Source organism: Ambystoma mexicanum, chromosome 12 (assembly GCF_040938575.1).
Source record: "Ambystoma mexicanum isolate Mex_15411 chromosome 12, UKY_AmexF1_1, whole genome shotgun sequence".
NCBI classification, from domain to species: domain Eukaryota; kingdom Metazoa; phylum Chordata; class Amphibia; order Caudata; family Ambystomatidae; genus Ambystoma; species Ambystoma mexicanum.
The window spans coordinates 805,967,478-805,988,808 of NC_090936.1; the positions used below are offsets into that span (position 1 = coordinate 805,967,478).

A 21,331-nucleotide genomic window follows, 5' to 3' on the forward strand; every position below is an offset into this window, starting at 1 on the left:
CTGCACCTGCAGCCACAGGTGTTGCCTATCCTCCTCCCAACGTTGTGCTGCAAGGGAGGAGATGATGCAGTGAGCCAGGCATTCTGGGAAGCAGGAGGTGAAGCAGTGAGCCAAGGCATTCTGGGAAGCATAGTCATTTGATTTAAATAGCATGCCGGATGCCAGGGAGGAGATGAAGCAGTGAACTAGGCATTCTGGGAAGCAGGAGGTGAAACAGTGAGCCAAGGCATTCTGGGAAACATAGTCATTTGATTTAAATAGCATGCTGGCTGCCAAAAACCAGGAATGGATCTGGAAGGGAAGTAACTGGGAAAATAAGGTTTTAACGCTCCCAATTCATCAGAGCACTGTAACATAGGGTTCGAAGGAAATGTCCAGTAAGGAATAAACCCCAGAACATGCCCCCAAGTGGCGGGGACGGGAACGAAGGGAGCGAGCCGTGACACCTAGCCACAACCACCACAGCATAACACACCCATAGAAGCAAACAGCCACAAAATGACCACAACTCAAAAACATAATACATCCACCTCAAAACCTATCCACTTCAATTAACATTCTAAAAATTAATTACAACCAACACACAAACTCTTCAATACATACCCTCTTCACCCAATGCTCTATTAATGACCCAAAACCAACATCATACTAAAGTAAAACAGCCAGTAGTACGCCCAGTATTTAGTATGTTCGCGGACTACCACAGTGACCGCGGACACTGCAAACACATCAAGGCCTTCTCCAACCTAAACAAATACAGTATTTGACCCATCTCTTACTCCCCAACCCTCTCCAAGCACTCCTACACACCAACACACTCCCCAAAATTGGATTTATGCTCACTTCCACGCCACGCTGTCCACATATGTCCATGGATCTAATATGGCGGGCGCATTGAAACAATGTGACGCACCTCATGCATCATCCCAGCCAATCAGCGAACACATTGCATTAATGCAGACATGACGCAAGCCGATTAGCCAATCGGTGTCCTATCCACAGAGCGAACATGGAAGTGTGTCCGCGGAGTGGACATAGATATTTCACATTTTTTTAGACCTACTTTCTGGTCGTTTTAAAAAAAACTACTGGACGGATTTTCACCAAATTTACAAAAGCACACTTTCGGAACCAAGCTGCTGCTACTACCGCAAATTAGGTGAAAATCCGTCCAGCGGTTTGGACTGTAGGCGTGACAGAAATGTTTTCTCCATTCAGTCTATGGGAAAAAAGAAATTTTGGGACCCCCCTATAACTTTGCCCCCCTGGACCAAACCTCACCAAACTTTGCAAAACAATTCAGAGTGGGCCATATACTTTTTTCGCAAAGTTTGGTGGAAGGGGGAGCAAAGTTATAAGCCGCGCAATAGTGCTCTTCCTATGGGTTTAGCAACTTAACCATAACTACATGGCCGCTACCGCAGGCCATGTAATATATATATATATATATATATATATATATATATATATATATACATATATATAAATATATATATATTCATATTTAGAAAGTAAGTCCTCACTGTTTTCAAAATGCAGGAATACTTACACAATGTAAATAAAATATTCACCACCAACCCACTAAACTCTCCCTTAATTCCCATGTTTCAATATTCTTTGTTTATAACTATATACCCACCCATAGATATCACCCATGATGAAATGTTTTATCTCATGGTGATCCTTGCTGTGATCTCATATTCTCATATATGTGCACATGGGCAGAGCAAGGGTGGGGCGAGTTAAAATTCTTGTCACTTTCCACATCTTCTGAATTTCCTGGGTTTTGTTGTAATGAAATGGATAATCTTAACACTGTCTCAGCTAAAGTTTTTTCACTGAATTTCAAGATTTATGATAAGCGTTACCTTATTCCAAAGGCCACTGTCCATGGCCTTTACCTGTGGACACTGTCCATGTTGAGCCAATTATGAAAGAAAGATCGTGGCTCATATCTCCTTGTCTAGTAACTAACCAGATGCCACACACTTTGTCATTGATACCTGTTTTGTTTGTTTGTTTGTTTGTTTGTTTGTTTATTTAGTAATGTGCACCAAACCCGTAGTTAACCGGGCGTAGCAGATATGAATACTTAGCAGATAAGAATACTTAAGACTTAGTTACAACAAGGTATCGATACAGTGTAAAACAGGACATATACAGGTAGGTTACATTGATGATACAGTAAATTACATAGATTAAAGAAGGGGTGCAGTGGAATGAGTACATACATGGTCAGGCATACTGGAGGATACAAGTGTCCAAGATTATGTGTCGTTGGACCACAACCAGTTTAGTTGCGTCTGATATTAAAATAGGATTGATGAATTCTAAGTCTCAGAGGCAGTGCATTCCAATGTTGTGCAGCTTTAACTGGGTAGCTACCTCCTCCAGCTTTGGTTAGTTTGAACCTAGGTATCTCTAGACAATGGGAGTTGGCTTTTCTGGACGGTTGAATCAAAGTTTTTCTGGTCATTCTTTCTGTGAGGTATGGGGGAGCTGCATTGTTGAGGCATTTGTAGGTGAGTGATACGGTTTTCAGTATGATCCTATTGCTTACTTTTAGCCAGTGGTAGTCTCTTCTGATATCAGGGATATGTTCTCTATTGGATAGATTGAGGGCAGTTCTCAGAGCATTATTTTGAAGTGTTTGTAATTTGTTGAGGATATATTTGTTGGCACCTAGATATAGGGCATTGCAATAATCTAATTTAGACAATATTAGAGCATTGGCAAGGGTGATACAGCTAGCTTCAGTTAGATAGAGTCAGCAGGCTCTGATAAATTTGCCTGTGTAGGCAGTGGGGGAGGCCAAGGAATTAATCTGTTTCCATAGAGATAAAGTGGAATCAAGATAAAATCCTAGTGTTTTTACCTCATTTACTGCTTTGATGATGTTTCCATCTATTTTGAATGAGGCGTAGTTGGGGCATAGTTTTTTTAGATTGGCTTTGGAACCGAGGATCAGGATCTCTGTTTTATCGTCATTCAGGCAGAGGCCATGGGATGCCATCCATGCCTAAATGAGGAGGTATATTTAATTTACCAAGGCTGAATCCTTATCAAAATTGCCTGAAAGGGGAATGAGGATCTGGGTGTCATCTGCATAATTAGTGTAGGTGACACCCAGTCTGTCCAATTTATCAAATAGGGGCTTGGTAAAAATATTATACATGGTGGCCGAGACACAGGATCCTTGCGGGACACAACACATATTTTGAATCGGGTCAGCTGACGCCAAAGGGGAAACGACTCATTGTTCTATTTGCTAGAAAGGACTGGACCCAGGCTATTGCTTCACTCGAGAAGTGGGCAGCCAACGCTAGGTTTTTTCACAGGACTGCATGGTCCACCAAGCCGAGGGCTGCTGACAAGTCGAGGAGTAGTAGCATGCCAGTTTTACCTTTGTCCTTCAGCTCGTCTATTTGTGTCTTTAGGTCGATTAATGCTGTTTCTGTGCCATGTTGTGGTCTGAAACCGGATTGGCGAGAGCCTAAGAGGTGGTTGGCTTCAAGGTAGTCCTGAATTTGTAGGTATGCTACTTTGTCAATTATTTTAAGAAGAAAAGGTACTGTAGTGATGGGTCTGTAGTTGGTAGGGATGGAGGGTACAAGCGTCTGTTTCTTAAGGAGTGGTAGCACCCAAGATTCTTTTAGGCTCTTTGGGACACTTTTGGTTTTGAAAGAGGCGTTAATTAGTTTTAAAATAAATGGCGCTAGATCTCTCACTGCGTCTTTGACTATTTGGGCAGTACAATTGTCGCCTTGACAGTTGGATGGCTTTAGGGATAGGATCATTTTCTCAGTTTCCAGAATGGAGACTTTAGTGAAGCTAAAAGGTGTTAACATGCTAGGGACTTCTGAAGATGCGGGGACAAGTAGCCCGGTAGGTGGCAGTGAGGCTTTTTCATTAACAATTTTGATTTCGAGGGATGCTATTTTACTAGATAGTGCATTTTGGATGCTTGTGCACCATTGTTTATCCTTCGGTGCGTTGTCTACAGGGGGTATGGGGGATTCTAGTTCCCGGAAGATCACAAAGAGCTCCTTGGTGTTAGAACTGGCTTTGGAGATTCTTTTGTTGAACACATTTTTTTTGGTACTGATTATTTCTTTTTTGTATTTGTTCGTCAGCTGAAGTTTGTTTTCCTCTGATGGGGAGTGACGCCAGAGGGATTGTAGTTTGCTTTTCTGGAGTCATATGATATATATGACTCCAGAATGTATATATATATGTAATATCTATAAATAAAACAAAATGTTCAGAAGCATATGGGGACACAATAAATATGAAAAAAAGCAGAGGAACTGTGTTTAGGTTCCCATTTTAGACAAGAGCATCCCAAGTGGCACTTTGCAGTCACACCAACAGCACTCTATTTTGCTCACTCACATGCCTATATCCTAGCAGAAATCTTTACGCATTGTATTAGTAGAATATGATTCATGTCAAGCCAGAAAATGATAGCACTTTACTATTCCAGGCACAGTATTAAAACTTGTGATTGGTAAAATACCACCCAAGTAACCTGGTATAAGTAAAAGGAACCCCTGATATGTTTTCTGCTCTTATTAAAGTTAATCAGTGGTGCATTGCTTGTCAAGGCAGGAGCAGAGTACTCAGGGCACATGGGAACAAATGCACAGAAGCATACAGTGATGCAAGAAATATGCAAAAACAGGAAAGGAACTCTCGTTGATTTGACATTTTAGGAGGAAAGCATCCCAAATTGATGCATCAGTCACACCAAAGGTAGGCATATTTTGCTCACTGGCAGGCCTGTATTGTGGTCAAATCTTTAAGCATGGATTAATAAAATACTATCCACACCAAGCAAGGAAATGATAGCCCCAAATATATTTATACTATACTACTGTGCTGAAGCATGGCATAGCTATGATTAAGACAAATTTACTATGGCGTTTCAGAAAATAACTTTTCTTAATAACTCTTCAACCCTCCCCAGAAAACATCCATAGTAAAATGTACACATTTCGAGGTGGCCACTCCTGATTGGAGAATTTCAGATTTTTTCATGATTGGCTTCAAATTTTAATTTTTTTTTGTTTTGATGGCCTTTTAAACCCTTTTAGCATGGGATTTTCTCATAGTGAAAAACATAGTTGTTTGGCTCAACTATCAAAAATAGACTGCTCCTATTTTCAAGATTTTTGGCTTGCACCTAGATATCATAATGAATTGGCGCACTGAAAGAAAATTGAGCTGGCCAGTTTTGAGACACTCACGTTTTGACGATTTATCTATATATGACAAAAATGCAGATTGATTGACCATGTATGTTTTGAAGATGTACATTTCATACATGTAAGCATCTATATATATATATGAAAAGTCACAACAAACTTTGGACTGACTTTGACGTGAGTTTTCATATGTAGAGATTTAAATTACTTATAAGTATGCAATGAAAATTCACAACAAAGTTTGAACGAATTGGAATGTGAGCTCTTATACATACAGCAGGTGTATAATACATGAGCAGAATTCATGTATATTTTATATGTACAATCTACTCATACGTGTGGGCGATGTACATTTTGTACATGTAGAATAATATATGCGTCTGAAAACTGGTATTAAGGTCAGGACTGACTTTGATGTCAGTTTTCAGGACCCAAAAATTGCAAACATGTACAAACTGGACAGCACCCTTACCATGCACACACTTACTACACAAACAATTACACACACATTTTTTAAATGTAAATGAAACATACTGAAGATGTAAATTGTGTACATGTACGAACTGTAAAACCTGTGTACGCCTTGGACTTCAAACACGTATACACCTTACACCATGCCATCTACATTTGGCCTAGTTGTGTAAGATAGCCATATTCTGCATTTAGCCTGAGTAAGGTAGCCATTTTCTGTATTGGACCTAGCTGTGTGGGGTGGCCATATTCTGCAATGGTCAAGTTGTATGGTGTAGCCATATTCTGCGTTTTGCCCTAATTTTGTAAGGTAACCATGTTCTGCGGTCAGCCAGCTTGTGTTGGGTAGCCATATTCTGCGTTTGGACTAGTTGTGTAAGTAAGCCATATTCTATATTTGGCCTAGCTGTGTGGGGTGGCCATATTCTGCATTTGGCCTTTTTTTGTGGTGTAGCCTTATTGTGCGTTCTGTCCTAATTGTGTAAGGTAGCCATATATATAATAAGGTGCTTCTAAAATCAATCACTCGTTGTTTATCCACGTATTTTAGGCCCTGCTCCCATTTAAATCTAGGCATTTTCCAAATTCTGTTCTCATTTATTCTTCCTACGCATTTTAGGCCATGCTCTCCCTTTGAATCGAGGTGATACGTAGTACAGCTCTTTGTACATAGACGGAACCCAGGATGTAAACATTGTTGTTTGTACAGCTAACCCATTTCTCCCCTCATACACTGCCAAGTGACCATTACACAAGTCCTGGAAGCTACCATGCTGCCAGGAGGGGTGACATACAACACACACTTATGCCACCCAGTCTCCTACATACAGAAGGGTTTTAAGACATCCACTAAATTAAATAACATGCACTACCGAACTCGACATGCATTTGTATGAAATGTGCATTTATGCTACTGTATGTATAAAAACTTTGATGTTAATTATCATATGTATTGAAGATGCATTCAAGATGTAAACTGCATACATGTATACAATGTAAATCATATGGCGTACACGCCATATGCTCATAATCAGATACACCCAAACAAGAAATCACACTACATACACTAATACAACATAAGTATACTTCTGAGATGTATAGTTGAATTTGTAGTGGAATACAACAAGTGTTTGCACCTTAACTATTCCTTCTTCCCACACTTTGTAGTCGAACTTTTTGTGAGATTAAGCTTAACTCTAGAATATACAAATATTTCTTGTGACTTCCTATTCTGGCATTGGACTTGCACTAATGACCATGGCCCAACAGCAATACACTTATATGTTTGTTTTTTTATTCTTATTTTTACCGTGGAACCACCAGCACTTCGAAGAGAGATTTTATTTTCTGTAGTACGATCCTCTTTGCATTCCTGTGGACCTTCTTTGCGAGCTTGACCCACATTTCACAAAATTCTACGTCATAGAATGTTCTAAAACGCAACAGCTCTGCAAGGAAAGACAAAATCTATGTTTACTTGGCATTGCAAAAAGTGCGTACAGCAAAATGAGCAGTTGCCTCATTTGTAAACCTTGCGATATTGGTTGTCATGAAATGGCCTCCTTTCTCTCGTGATTGACCTATTTTCTCTATTTCAGCTCGGCATTTAAATAGCATAGCACTAATTTCCCTCGAACAGAATAGAACATCATAAGCAAAGGGTTCATTTGACTTTAATGGCAACGTTCATCATGTCCTCCAAGAGAGCAGGCAGTGGTTGCAGATGCAATTCATTATTGTTGCTGCACTGCCATTCAACTGTACAGCGTTGAATAATTCAGGCAGCCAGCCAGCTGCTGCTGAAGTAAGTGCTGTCTATTGCCAAGGTCATGTTCAGATATACTGGAGGGTGGGAGGACTGCGGACATTTCACATACGTTTGGAGCGTCAGTGACGTAGCAGCACCATCATGAATGTCTGACAGTGTCTGCGCTCAGTCATTGTTTCCCTACGTTCATCAACCTGACGGACAGGAGGTGTTTCTAACGGGCATGAGCGCTCGACATGCTGACAGCACGTTGCGCATTTGCATTCTTACCGTTTTCCGCTGTCTTCAGCCTCTGCTGCAAGTCATATTTTTCAGCAAATTGGTTCGGTTCCAGCTTTTCAGATGAAAATGTTTCGAGACGAGACGCTATTACTTCAATCTGAAGGTTCAGCTTTCTCTATTAAAAACAACAACAGATGTTGAAACATTTACATTTCTCCTTTCCATTTACGTTAATCGCTAAGACAAAAAGGCAAGGTGGGCTCATTACGAGTTTGGTGGTATCTGGGTGGTAAATCTGCCCAAATACTACCAGATGGTTTTACCATCACAGCCACTTGGTCCGGGGGTATTACCACTGGATTACAAGTGGAGGTAGGCAGAGTTAGTGCCCATTTATTGGAGTCCATTGGACTCAATGGGGGATTTTTGTCTGAATTACAATGGCTGTAATTCCGCCAATATTTGGCGCAAAGTCGGCGGATTTACCTCCAGCTTATAGTTGGAAGTGAATCCACCAACTTTACGCCAAACCCATAGTTGGGTGGTGTGGTAATGCAGCGGTATATGGTAATACAACCACATTTTAACCGCACTGGCCAACTTGTAATGAGCGAGTTGTTGGGCCTCATTATGATTCCAGCGCCCGGGAATGGGCAATTACTGGGGCATTACAGGCCCGGCGGACCGGTAATTGCCCATTCCCAGGCGCCGGAAAACATGACTCCCCATTCCCATTTGATTCCCATTGGACTCAATGGGAATGGGGAGGTCAGATGCACCGGCACCATTCGTGAATGGTACCGGTGCATCCAAAATGCTCTGCTCGCGGGTGCCGGTCCTCCCAAAAAGGCACCCGCGAGCAGACCTCGTAGTTTGCCGGTCCGGTAACAATGGTACCGGAAAGCTTACCGGTACCGTTGTTACCGGACCGGCAAGCTAATAATGAGGCCCATTGTGTCTATTGCAGTGGTGATGTTTATGCTCATTGAAGTGATTTATGCTCAGATGCATTGTCTAGTAGCATTATCACATTTTGCCGCATTGAACATCCATGTTTGTGCAGTTTGTATGAGCTTCTTACGCCCCTTCCTTCTCTGAATGGAGCTATGCTGTTCCACATTCACTGTTTCATTGCCCCTATTTTCAACAATGTGCAATATACTTTAACAGTAACAATTATGTTAACGTATGTGGTCTTGTATAGAATTCTTGTTCCACTTTTGGTGGCCTGCTGTGTATGGCTCTGTAAGAAAACAAGGGGGGTCATCAGGAGCAGCTCGTCCATTAAGAGTGACACACCGCCTACCTATGCATTATGGATGAGCCAAGCCAGCCCATAGGAAACACTGTGCGCGCCCGCAACTGTTTGCTGCAGTTGAGGGACTACTCCTGGACTGGCTTTAACTGTATAAAGAATCCGAAGTAAGACTCAGACAAAGAGACATTGTGATGATTGCTATAGACTTTTATTAAAGTAAAAGATGGGTTGGAGAAAGACCTGTCTCGCCCTAACACTATGAGGGTTTTCCCTGCCTCAATGAAACTAAAGGATGTCAGTGTCAGACAGTCCAAAAATAAAGAGTTCTCCATCCGGTGTCCAAAATCCTACCCTGACCCTTACAGCTAAACTTAAGACAAAGTGCAAAGGGATACATTCTTTCAACTTGCCATCTGTATTCTACCTTAATGTTCCAACAAAGTTCCGGAAGGCGCACAAATTAACAACCTATTAATGTTCCCCAAGGTTCCACAACTCTCAGAACAATGGGAGAAGGTCTTTCCGTGCCTTGAGGTTTCAGCTTCTCTTCAGCCCTCCACCACTGTTCTTTTCCTTGTGTGATGACTCTGGCGATATCCTCATTACTTTCCCTGAGGCAGCTTCGTCCTATGTGGCCAGGGGACGGCAGCCGCTACCTGATCCTAACCCAGAGGTCGACTATATGAGTCAGGACCACCTTGGGGGAGATATACCTCGGGGAAATGGTGAGGTATTGTTAGAGGAAACCACATACCTCCCTTTTCCTTTTAGGGATGTTCCCTCGATTCACCAAGCACTAATGGCATATTGTCATACCTCTGCCCAGCCTTTTAGTGGATCTACTTACATATTTCCCCCGGACACCACTAGAAATCACATGCTAGCCAATGATGTGACGAAGAGAACAGGAGTAAGGAAGGTCACTCCTAGTGAAACTCAGTATTCATTACCCAATACTATTTTCGAGGAAGACCCATAACCACTGACACTACGTTCTAATAACAAGATGCTACTGGAACAGATAAGCGTTATCCTAAAAAAGCTTGGTGGAGCAAGCTTAAATGCCTGGGCCCCGTCTCTTTTTTAACTCACTGCCTGTGGATATCAAAGGTTGCGGTTCCCCTCAGCTCTTCAGGAAACTTTTAAAAACATTTCTCTTTGATAAGAAATTGAACTGAGTTGATTAGCTGAGCACTGGCCTGGATGGACCCTTCTCTTTGGTCCAGCATTCGTTGGATCATGCAACACTTTTTTGTTCTATGTTCTGTCCATCTCCTAAGTGCCCTGAGGCCTCCAGCGAGTGGCGCTATATAGAAATATTTTAGATAGATAGATAGATAGATAGATAGATAGATAGATAGATAGATAGATAGATAGATAGATAGATAGAAGAGACTAGGAATAGTAAAGACTACTCCCAATAAAGCTCATCCTTTAATTCCTCAATACCGTGCAAGAGGAAAATCCATGGCCCTAAAACGAGCGAGAATGGCAGAGTAGTTGTTGGAGAAGAAATAGCCAAACCAGGAACACAACCCAAAACTCAGCTGAAGGAGTTCAAGGCAGTTACGGGAAGAGAGCTGCAAACGTGGGTCTGCCTGCTGGTTGGGAACATGGTGTGGCAAACAGCAGAGAAACCGATGTGAGCGCAGGAAGGAGGTTCTGGCAGTTTACGGCAGAGAAGGGAACAGCTGCGGTAACCGCACACCAAAGAAGCAAGTATGGCGGCAAAGGTGCCTTGCCTAGGGCGCACACCAAGCCAATTCAGCAGAGCCAACAAAGTAGAAACAACGCCGAAGGCAACCGGGGAAAGTGAAAGGGTTACCGGGTCGCCGGCATACAAATACCATTACTTAGAGGTGAACCGGAAGGAAAATAACAAGAGCCAAGGGAAGCCTGTAGCTATTCAAGAATGCAAACAAAAATAAATGGGAAGGCGGATGTGTAGAAGACAGTACTGCTTCACAAAAACAAAGCAAGTAATTAGGAATCCATTAAACAGATGAAAATATTTGTCAAGCAAATTGTAAATGGAACAATGTAGACCTACCTGAAGGGATAGGTAGTTGTGTAATGAAGTCCTGGCAGAGGAGTATATCAGGTGGAGATAAGTTAAAGTATTTCATATCCAAAGTCCTGGCAGGGTAGTATATCAGGTGAAGATAAATTAAAGTGTTTCATATATGAAAGTCCTGGCAGGAGAGTATACCAGGTGAAGACAAGGGTGTATGAAATTGTGTATAAACTGGTAAAAGGAAAATCAATATATGAACTGTGAAGTGATGAGGGAAGAAGTTAAAGAAAAGCAATAAAATTTTGAAGTGTGAATTGTGAACTGTGGACAGAGTGCTGAAATGAAAGGAAAGGCCCTGAGCAGAAAGGTTTCTTTGAAACTGGAGGTACAGAGAAATCTTGGGGAAGGGAGCAAGTCTTGCAAGCTACGTGAACACTCCGAGGGGAGAGAAAGATCCTCTTGGAAACTTGGTGGTTCCTTTTGAAATTGCATGATGAATGCAAAGAACCCAGGAAAGGAGGTTCTTTCTAGAACTTTGAACTTTATCCGTGGAGACATCCTTTTGTTCGGATTTTGAACTTTTGTGTTGAAATGTGACCACTTTTGAATACTTTAAGATGACAAGTAATATCACTGTTTGCACCTTATAGTTGTTTACAGTGTGAGGGCCAGAACAGGGTTACGGACACAAGAATTACTTTATTTAGACATCTTGATATTGACAGACCCATTAGCTTTTCGTTGAGGTAGGGACATTCCTCTTAGATTAGGGACAGTGAGGCATTTTCAACCCTTTTTCATTTGAGTAAGATTTGTAGCCACAATCATGCACCTCTGTGTTCGGGCCTCATTACAGGCTCCTCACATTTGGCAAAAGGCAACTTTCCAATCAAGGGGCATGGTCCCCTTCCCCTAGCATCACACACTAAAGGGTTCTTCCTCACCCCTTGACTTACTCCACAGTCCATAGTTCTTTTACAATTATTCCACTCAGGGGGTATGATTCCCTTCCCCTAGATTTTACACTCTTGAATTGAGATGCAGTCTCCAGACTTGCATTCACTTTGGCATAGTTTACTCTCCTGCCAGGACTTCACAATATTTGCTTTACATTCATTTTGGCCTGGCTTACTCTCCTGCCAGGACTTAACAATATTTCACACTTGCCTGTTATACTCTTCTGCCAAGACTGTACAACAAGTTACTTTTAAATTCAGGTACGGGTCTCCAGACTTGCCTTCACAATGTTCCACACCTTTAATTGGCAGCGGGTCCCAGACTCCCACAGAGCCTGGTTTACTCTACTGCTAGGACTTTAAACCTTTTCACAACTTACAGTTCCAAGGGGCATGAATCTTCCCTTTCTTCTGATTCCCATTTTTCCAGCTTGCCTGGTATACTCTCCTACCAGGATTTTTATACTCAATCAATAAACAATAAACAATTTGAAAAAATAAGGGGTATGGTTCTTCCCTGAGTTCCTTTCTTTCTCTCAGACATCACAGTTTTTTCTTACTTTTTTCTGTACTGTTTACCGTTCTCTGTGGGCTCACCAGCATTCCATGCTTCTCTGGGTGACCGCTGTTCCACCTCCTGTCTTCTCCACTTCTCCAGCAGAGTTTGGGAAGCTTCTCCAGGCTGGCGGCCATGAATGCTCTCACTCCCTCCCCGGGATGAAGCCCAAGCTGGCTTCTCACTCCCACTGTCTTTCTCCTGCAGCCTCGCTGCTCTCCGGTGTCACCCTTGAAAGCAACCGGTGTGAGGACTGCTTTCTCCTCCTCCTGTGTGTCGGCAGTGCCTCGCAGCCAATGCAACTTGTCCCGTCCGCTCCCCAACTCACCAAGATGCTTAAGAGTGCCTGGACTGGCGCTCTCACATGTCGCCTCCACTCCACAGCCTTGGGGGTTCTGCGCGGTTTAGAGACGCTGCCTGTTTCACCCCTTCAATTCTCACAATGTCGACTGCAGCTTCCTTCCATGTCCAATCTGACGCTTGGAGGATCTCTCTGCCAGCTTTCACTAGCATATATTTTGAACTCCTTCATTATGGCTGGGAGCATCCTTGAACCAATCGGGGTTTGACTGCCTGGTTTGGTTCTTCAGGAGAATCTCTCTCTTGGCAGTCCTCTTCTTCATCTCAGTACTTAATGCTCTATGTGATGAAAAAGTCCAGTCATCAACTTTTACAGGATATTTTAAGGAACTGTCACAGTATGCCATAAAGGCATGAGGGATTGAAGGGGGTTTCCTCAAAAGGAAAAGGGGGTACCATGTCCCTCCTGATGGTGTTGTGTCATCCCCCTGAGAGTCGCTTCCCCCATGTGGTTCTCCCTCAAATAGCCACCCCCAGGGTCAGTATCAGGTAGTGGCTGCCATCCACTGGCCACATGGGGAGAGGCTATCCCCAGGAAAGGAGTGATGACATAGTTAGATTCATCACGACTGTCAAAGGGAAACTTAGTTTCCCTTTGACAGTTGACAGTTGAGGTTCCCCAGCACGCATTCACAGTGAGCCATGTAAGGCTAGGGGTGTTTTGCCTTCCCAGCCTTGCATGGCCCATTGGAAAGGCATGTTGGAGAACTATATGTCTAAAAGTGCCTAGAGGGTACACCTGTGCGTCCCTGCACAATTGAACAATGTGTGCATTCATCTGGGAGTGGGGGGTCTGGTTGGCTCTAGGATTGGAACTTGCCCATGCTGTGCACCACTTATAGGTTGGGAGGTTTTTTTGTTTTTTTGGGTGTCGCAAGATCACAGGAGTGGTTTGGGGTATAGCCAGGACCCCAATTTGGTGCGTATAAGAAGAGGGTTTACTCCTGGTTATCTTGGAGTGCTCTGGCTGGCCCACACAGGAACTAGGATGCTCTCCCTGATCCCTGGTTCATATTTCATTGTGTGCAGGAGCTGGATGGCCTTCAAGCAGGGGGGATAATGCTGAGTCCAGATTGGGGCTGCAGGGGCAGAAAATATAAAAGTAAAGTATGAATGTATGTATGTGTTTACAGATGTGTGTGTGTAGAAATGTGTGTATAATTGTGGGTATGAATGAGCAAAGGTATGGTGTTTGGGTGTGAATGTGAATGAGCAAATGCATGGTGTATGGTAGTGCCGTGAAAGAGCAAATTAATGCTGTGTGAATGTGTGTGTGCTTGTGTTTGTACTGAGCCAGGGTCCGCAGATTTGGGTGGGGGTTAGTGTGAGGCAAGAGGTGCAGGGCTTATTTAGCAAATATTCTTACTGTGTCATGGCATTTGTTACTGGCCATCAATAGTAAATCAAACATGATAAGTGTTATTATGTGGCTAGACTGGCCTAAATTGGGGCATCCAGTCTAGACATGTTTTTTTACTGAGGTATGGGATTTGTTACTGCCCATTAAGGATAAAGCATAGATACATGTTATTACATGGCCATACTGGACTACCCTGTTGCATCCAGGCTGAATATGTTTTTTTATTGTGGCATGGCATTTTTACTGGCAAACTCAGCAGGAGTATGTTCTTATGTGAAGAGACTGGTTGTATTGATGGAACGAGCATTGCCATGTTTTCTTATAAATTAGCCAAGAGTGTGGTTGCCCCTCCACTGAGAACAGGAATGGGTCAAATACCTTGTTCTATGGAATTTCTTGCACCCAGGAGGGTCTACAACCAGGTTTAGCTCACATCAACCTTCAGAGAGGAGAAATAACCATTTGCATATGATTCTGTTCCCACTCACATGGGCAGTCCAGCACCGAAATGCAAAGCAATTCTCCTCTGAACAAGAGTACCATCAGCAACTCCAGACACTTTTTTCAGCATTGTTGGACTTCCACAGTGAGGTGCAGCTGAGCCTCTTTGATGCAAATTCAGCAATGGGACCCCTTGCTCACTGTGCTTAGAAAGGCACAGCTTCACGTGTCTGGGGTTGCTGTTGGTACAGAGGAGAATCACCCAGCCTTTCGGTGTTGGACTACCTAAGTGGATAGGACCAGTCTAATATGCTAATATGCAAATGAATATTTCGCCTCTGTGAAAGGTACAGTGAGCTAAAACATGGTTGTAGACCCTCCCGTGTGGGCACCTTCCCATACAACAGGTTATTTGGCTGTGTTCTTTCTCGATAGAGGTGCTCCCAGACATTTTTTTGTGAATTTTTAGGAACTTGCGGTTTCACCCTAAATTACCCACGGTAATGAAATGTGAACCCCTTGATCGCTGTGCTTGGAGAGGCAGAACTTCACCTCACTGATGAGACCCAACGAGACCGAAAGAAGTGTCTGAGTTTGCTGTTGGTACTCTTGTTCCTGGGAGAATTGCCTAGCATTTCAATGCTGGACTACCTAAGTGGGTGGGGATCAGACTAGTATGTTATGTTAAAGGTTTTTATACCGTACCCTGTTGCCATCTGCGTGATCTCTTGGTGCTCTGGCAGATCTGTAATACAAGGAAGAAGGCGGGTATGTTAGTGGGACTGAGCAGGAAAAGAGCACGAGAGATGTAATGAGAGATGTAATATGCTGTTGGCAGCTTTAGTTCGGAGAAACCAGTTACTGAGCGTATGTGTGTTTTTCAGTTGGTATTCGCCATGTGGTGTTGGGCAAGATTGTGTGTGGTTTGTTTCGTTGTCGTGGTGTTGTGAAGTGCATGCGGTTTGTGGTGGTGTAGAGGTATGGTTGTGTTTAGCTTAGGATTTGAGAAGGTGTATGCAAAAGCGTGAGTTAATTTTTAGTATGGTTAGTTAGTGGCAGTACATTTCCTACCCCCGATGTTCTAACTAAATGTGACCCATATCCCTTATCCCTATGCAAATCTATATTTCTCCTCTGTGAGCGGTACAGTGAGTTAAAAACGTGGTTGTTAACCCTCCCAAGTGGGCACCTTCCCATAGAATAGGTATTTTGGCCAGACCTTTTTGTGAATTTGTAGGAACTTGTGGTTTCACCCTACATTACCCATGGTAATCCAGATGTGGACACCTTGCTCATTGTGCTTATAGAGGCACAACTTCACCTCACTGATGAGGCCTGACTAGGCCGAAACACATGTCTGGGGTTGCTGTTGGTACTCTTGTTCAGTGGAGAATTGCCTAAGATTTCGGTTCTGGACTGCCCTTGTGGGTGGGACCAAACTGATATGCAAATAGGTATGTTTCTTTTGTGAAGGGTGCAGTGAACTAACATGTGGTTGTAGACCCTCCTGGTGTGGGAGAAATTCCATAGAATAGGGTATGTGACCCATGTTTTTTCTCAGTAGAGGGGCTCCCACACCCTTGTTTCATTTGTAAAACTTGGGGTTCCCCCTAAGTAACCCAGGGTAATCCAGACATGGACTCCTTGCTCACTGAACCTTAAAGAGGTTCAGCTTCACCTCACTGATGCGGCCCGACTTGCCCTACGTGCCTGGGGTTACTGAGGATACTCTTTTTCAGAGGAGACTTGCCTAGAATTTTGGTTCTGGACTTCCCCTGTGGGTGGGATCAAACTGATATTCAAATAGATATTTCCCTTTTGTGAAGGGTGCAGTGAGCTAAAATGTGGTTGTAGCCCTTCCTGGGAGGGAGAAATTCCATGGACAGGGTATTTCACCAATGTTCGTTCTCAGTGAAGCGGCTTCCACACCCCTGTTTAAATAAAAAACATGTTATACAGGGATTTACAAAATTAGTTTTTTACAAAATGTTCTTATAAAATCACAATTAAATATGAAATGAAAGTTACAAATCAAATGTTGATAACATTTTAAAGGGAGCATTGGCAATGCTCATACAATAAGGTATAAACAATGAAGTTTGTATCAATCACCATATATAAGAACTTCACAATGTATACAAATTGTTTAAAAAGTTGGAAATGTGTTTGAAACTAATACAACCAGATCTTTGGTCATGCCCAACGCGATTGAGAAAATCCTTCGGCAGGGGTATAGGGACCACCCTTCCTAAAACAGTAAATAATATTCCCAATTAAAACGGCTGATAATGACATTAATATCAACATATAGCTATGTGTATATGCACTGAATTAAGTACATCAAAATAGACTGATACACCTTTCAGAAAGTAATCACAAAAGATACATAAGTCACATTACAAAATGCAACTAGCCAAATCAATTCAATCATTAGAAACCCACAGTATAAAGCTATACTTCATGCATTCTGTCCAACAAAATACGGAATACTCCTCTTGCTCAAAAAGAACAAATGTTACAGTACATTTATTCCCCAAGCCTCAACTTGGGTTGACCACACTAATGCGTTTTGTGTCCTCTTTCCAAGAGGCTTTATAGTTGGGTATTTCACTACCTTCAATTACACTTATTTAACCCTTTAGCTTTCCTTGTGCACTACAGTCACTCTGCATACGTAGTCTTCCTTAATTATGCGTACACTGTATGTTTGCTCTTCTGTGCCGGGCTCGAACCCTGTTCGTAAACACGCGCTATGTTGCTGTACACGATGCAAGGAAGGCACAGTGGCATCACTTATTAGTTTCAAATAGACTACTTTGCTGATGGTACTACACTGATTTTGCTGTGCAGATGCAACCTTGCTTCTACGTTTACTTTCAGTCAATCTGTTTCAAAATAGGCTATTTTGCTGCTGATACTATATTGATTTTGCTGTGCAGGTGCAGCTTTGTTTATACTTTTACTTTCAGTCAGTCTGCACATTATTTGTTTGCTTGTCTTTCCTTATTCATTTGTTTCTTCCTTTGCTCGCATTTTAGTTTGTGCAATCCTTGTTCATCTGCGGCGTGCTACATTTAATATTCTGTTTCTTGTACCGTCAGTTTACTTGACCATGAACGTTTCAGTGTGCCAAGCTGGATTTGCTATATGATAGCACACCGGATACTTTTATTCACCTGATTTTCGCTCCGACATTGAGTGTCCTGTTTCTCTGTTTCTTTGACTTTTTTATGCAGTAAAGTTAATGCAGCTCACTTATTGTTTACCTTATTTTATTGTAGTTTGTTATTTTTCTTATTGTTTCTTTAATTTGTGTCACTGGTGTTGACTTCAATATTACTTCAATATTAGTACTACGATTCTGATTTTTGTTTTATGCACCTTTGTTACATTTGCGACACCTAACTATATATAATTTCCGTTTTTCTTCATCACGTTGTGTTGCTATGACAACCGTTATGCTCTTTCAACCAAACAAATCTGGCGGTACGTTTTTTTATGTCGCTAGGTCCTTTTTTCTAATGTTCCAGTAGATGCGATTCCATCACCACATTCACAGCTCTGTGCCTCGCGCTTTGGTGAGTTCCGGTTCTCTTTCAAAAAATGTCTTTCTTGCCAGCATATTACGGCCAATTATCAGATGACATTTTTCTTTTCGGTTGGTTTGTGGGTTCTCAGGGCTCTGTTATTCATATGTTGGGCAGAGAGTCTTTATCACCAGTCACAAGGAGGGTCATGAGGAGAGGTTGAGTTGAAAAAAACAGTGTGGGCAAGTTTTGAGCAATCTTACCTCCTGTCGCTTTACTGGTAGACACCGATGACAGATGCTACTCTAGGCTGGCACCCGCTCCATGCCGGGTTCAGTTGCTTCTGAAGCTCTGACCTTCCTCCATAGCACTGATGCCTCCTGACGCCTCCAACGCCACCGACAATCTCCTGCTGGTCTTCTCAGATGCTTATTTTACAATCGTTGGGGTCTCTGACCCATCGTTCGTGATCAGTGGACTTATTGCCACCACTGCAATGAGGAACCTCTCTTCAGATACTTGGTTTGTGTTGGTTGGGGTCTTCGACCCGTCTCTGGTGGTCAATGGACTAACTATCGCTACTGTGATAATGAATCCCTCCTCAGAGACTTGGTATACAAGTGTTAAGGTCCCCAACCCATCTATCTTCCACCCCCCTGTGTCCTCTCCATGTCTCTTGCACATCCCGTTACCTTCTGAGGGATTTTGGCATGCCACCTGGACTTCCAGGGACTGGGGTTTTTCTCTCTGATGCGCAAGGCTTCTCTCGCTGGCTTCCACAGCACCACAGTGGCTCCACGCTGTGGTCTGCTGCTCAGCTGTTCTGCTTTGCATTCAGGTCCATGTATACTGAATCCACAGATAACTCTTTATGCATCCTCTGCTCTTCACCTTATCTGCAGGTTTAACCATCACAGCCATTTCTTAGCCAGCTCATCTAATGCCTTACGGTCTTTCAACGTAGTGCCGGCAGCAGCTGCATTGGTTGAGGTAAAACACACTCTAGCCACATGTCTCAATCTCTCTCTTGGTTGTTGATATGATTCTGTCATTTTGCATTCAAGATGATTATAATATAATCTCGTCCTGCCTCCCAAGAATTTTGAAAATTGTATATACAACAAGTATGTTGACTGTCCACGTACTTGCACACTCAGTTACTCACAGCTACTTAATAGAATCTCCTCCTGCCTTGCCGAAAAATCTGAGACTTTCTAAACAAGCAAGTATATGAACTGGCCATGAAAAGATGGCACTCTTTGTTGCAACCTCTGAAAGCACTCTCTTCCTTAAAAGGATGTCAAACCCTTTACATTTGCAAAAAAATCCTGAGACTTTGTATTGGTAAAAATGAATTCTGAGACTTTCTATGCAAGCAAGATGTATATGGACTGGCTACACAATGACGCTGTACTCGGTAACAGACACAGAATGTAATCTCCTGCTTGCCACTGCCTCCATTCAATACTGTGATTCTACTTTCCTCAATATTATAAGCAATGGCACCTGTATTTATGATAGGAAAGTTGGTCCCTGGATTCTATCCTCCCTTGTACTGAGATTGTGCATTCATTTACAGTGACTGAACACAATTGCATCCTCTCTCCAAATAATTCTAAGACATTTTTTATTTTTAAACAATTTTTATTATTATTATTTTTTTCGAAAACAACACATCAAACCAATCCAACATTTAGGACATTTCCATGTACTTGCTACTTGTTATTACATTCACATGTTACACCTTACAGTCCTCCCCCCTCCGACCCCGTTAACTCAAGCGCCCACTTTAATACCACAAAGCTTGTTTCTTAGAGTTTATCTCCTTTACTATTACCTGACGTATCGCCTTCACTAGGCTCGACATGGGAGAGTCCCGACATCTTAGCCACCATTTGTCCCCACGCTATCAGGGGGCCCGCTTCCTCCTTCCCTCCCCTGCTGACTGCTTCGTACCATGCCACCGTCTCCGCTTCTGCCCATTTCAAGAGTTCATTCCACCACACCTCTAGTCTAGGTCTTTGGGCCGCTTTCCAGCTAATAGCGATTCTCTGTTTGGCCAGGATGTAGGCCAGGTCTTTCAATTTGCTGATATGCTTTAGGTTACGTGGTCTAGTGAATCCCCCCAGTATGCATGCCCATACTGAATCCACCCTTAACATGATCCCCTTCTGGGACAGGCATAGTTTGACTTCCTCCCAGAATCTTCCCACCTCTGGGCACGCCCAAAACATGTGAACCATCCCGGCATCCACCTCCCCGCACTTGGGGCATTTCTGTATCACTGTACCTCCAAACCTAGCGATTTTACTGGGGGTCATGTACGCCCTATGGGTGACATACAACTGGATCTGCTGCAGCCTCGCATTACGGGATACCTTCTTGTGATATCTCTGGGCTCTTTCCCATTGCCCATCCTGCATAGGTTCTCCCACCTCCTCCTCCCAGTCCTTCCTCAGTTGGAGCAACTCCTTGCTCACTCTAGACATCAGTATCTCGTAAATTCGGGATATTTCGTGCCCGCCCTCCGAGATATCATACATTGTTTCAATGGTCATATCGGGTTGTTCTGATAGTACTATCTCGGGCCACTTTGATCTCACTCGTTTGATGATTCTGATGTATGTGATGTGTTGTCCTATGTGTACTCCAGTTTCCTCCATTATCTTATGATATTTTAATACCTCCCCTTCTTGCCATATGTCTCCCAGAGTCGCGAGGCCCACTGGTTCCCAGAATTTGCGGATTCCCCTTATCATTTGCTCGTCCTCTTCGCATAGTGCTACAAGTGGTATCTGCGGGGAGCATGGGGTCAGGTTTCCCACTACTTGGCACGCTTTGCGCCAAGTGCTCCATCCTACTTCCAGCAATCTCGCTCTTCCACTCATCTTATATTTGGATAGCCATATCAGTTCATTTAAAAAGAATGGGGCACAGTCCCTGCTTAGCAGTCTGGCTTCTGCCGTTTCTACTTCCGACAACCATCTGGCCACATATTGGAGCTTCCCTGCTAAGTGGTACATCTCAAAATTCTGCAGGTTTATGCCCCCTTTGTCATACGGGTTCTGCAATTTCCATAGGGCCACCCTATTTCTGGTCTTATGCCATATAAAGCCCCTGCATAAGCTCCAGAGTTTCGTAAAAAAGCGTTTGGGGAGCATGTATGGGATATTCATGAAGAAGTGTAATAGCCT

General features: G+C 43.0%; 1 protein-coding gene across 1 annotated transcript in view; it reads right to left on the reverse strand.

Moving 5' to 3' along the window:
* LOC138514670 (serine/threonine-protein phosphatase 6 regulatory ankyrin repeat subunit C-like) overlaps positions 1–8,072 on the reverse strand; it is a 1,495,665-nt gene extending 1,487,593 nt beyond the window's left edge. Inside the window, exons 1-3 of the mRNA XM_069630097.1 lie at positions 7,989–8,072; positions 7,714–7,840; positions 6,985–7,123 (exon numbers count right to left, since the gene is read on the reverse strand). Of these exons, the coding sequence (XP_069486198.1) occupies positions 6,985–7,123; positions 7,714–7,840; positions 7,989–8,072 (350 nt within the window). The remainder of the gene's footprint in view (positions 1–6,984; positions 7,124–7,713; positions 7,841–7,988) is intronic.
* Between the last annotated feature and the right edge of the window lie 13,259 nt (positions 8,073–21,331).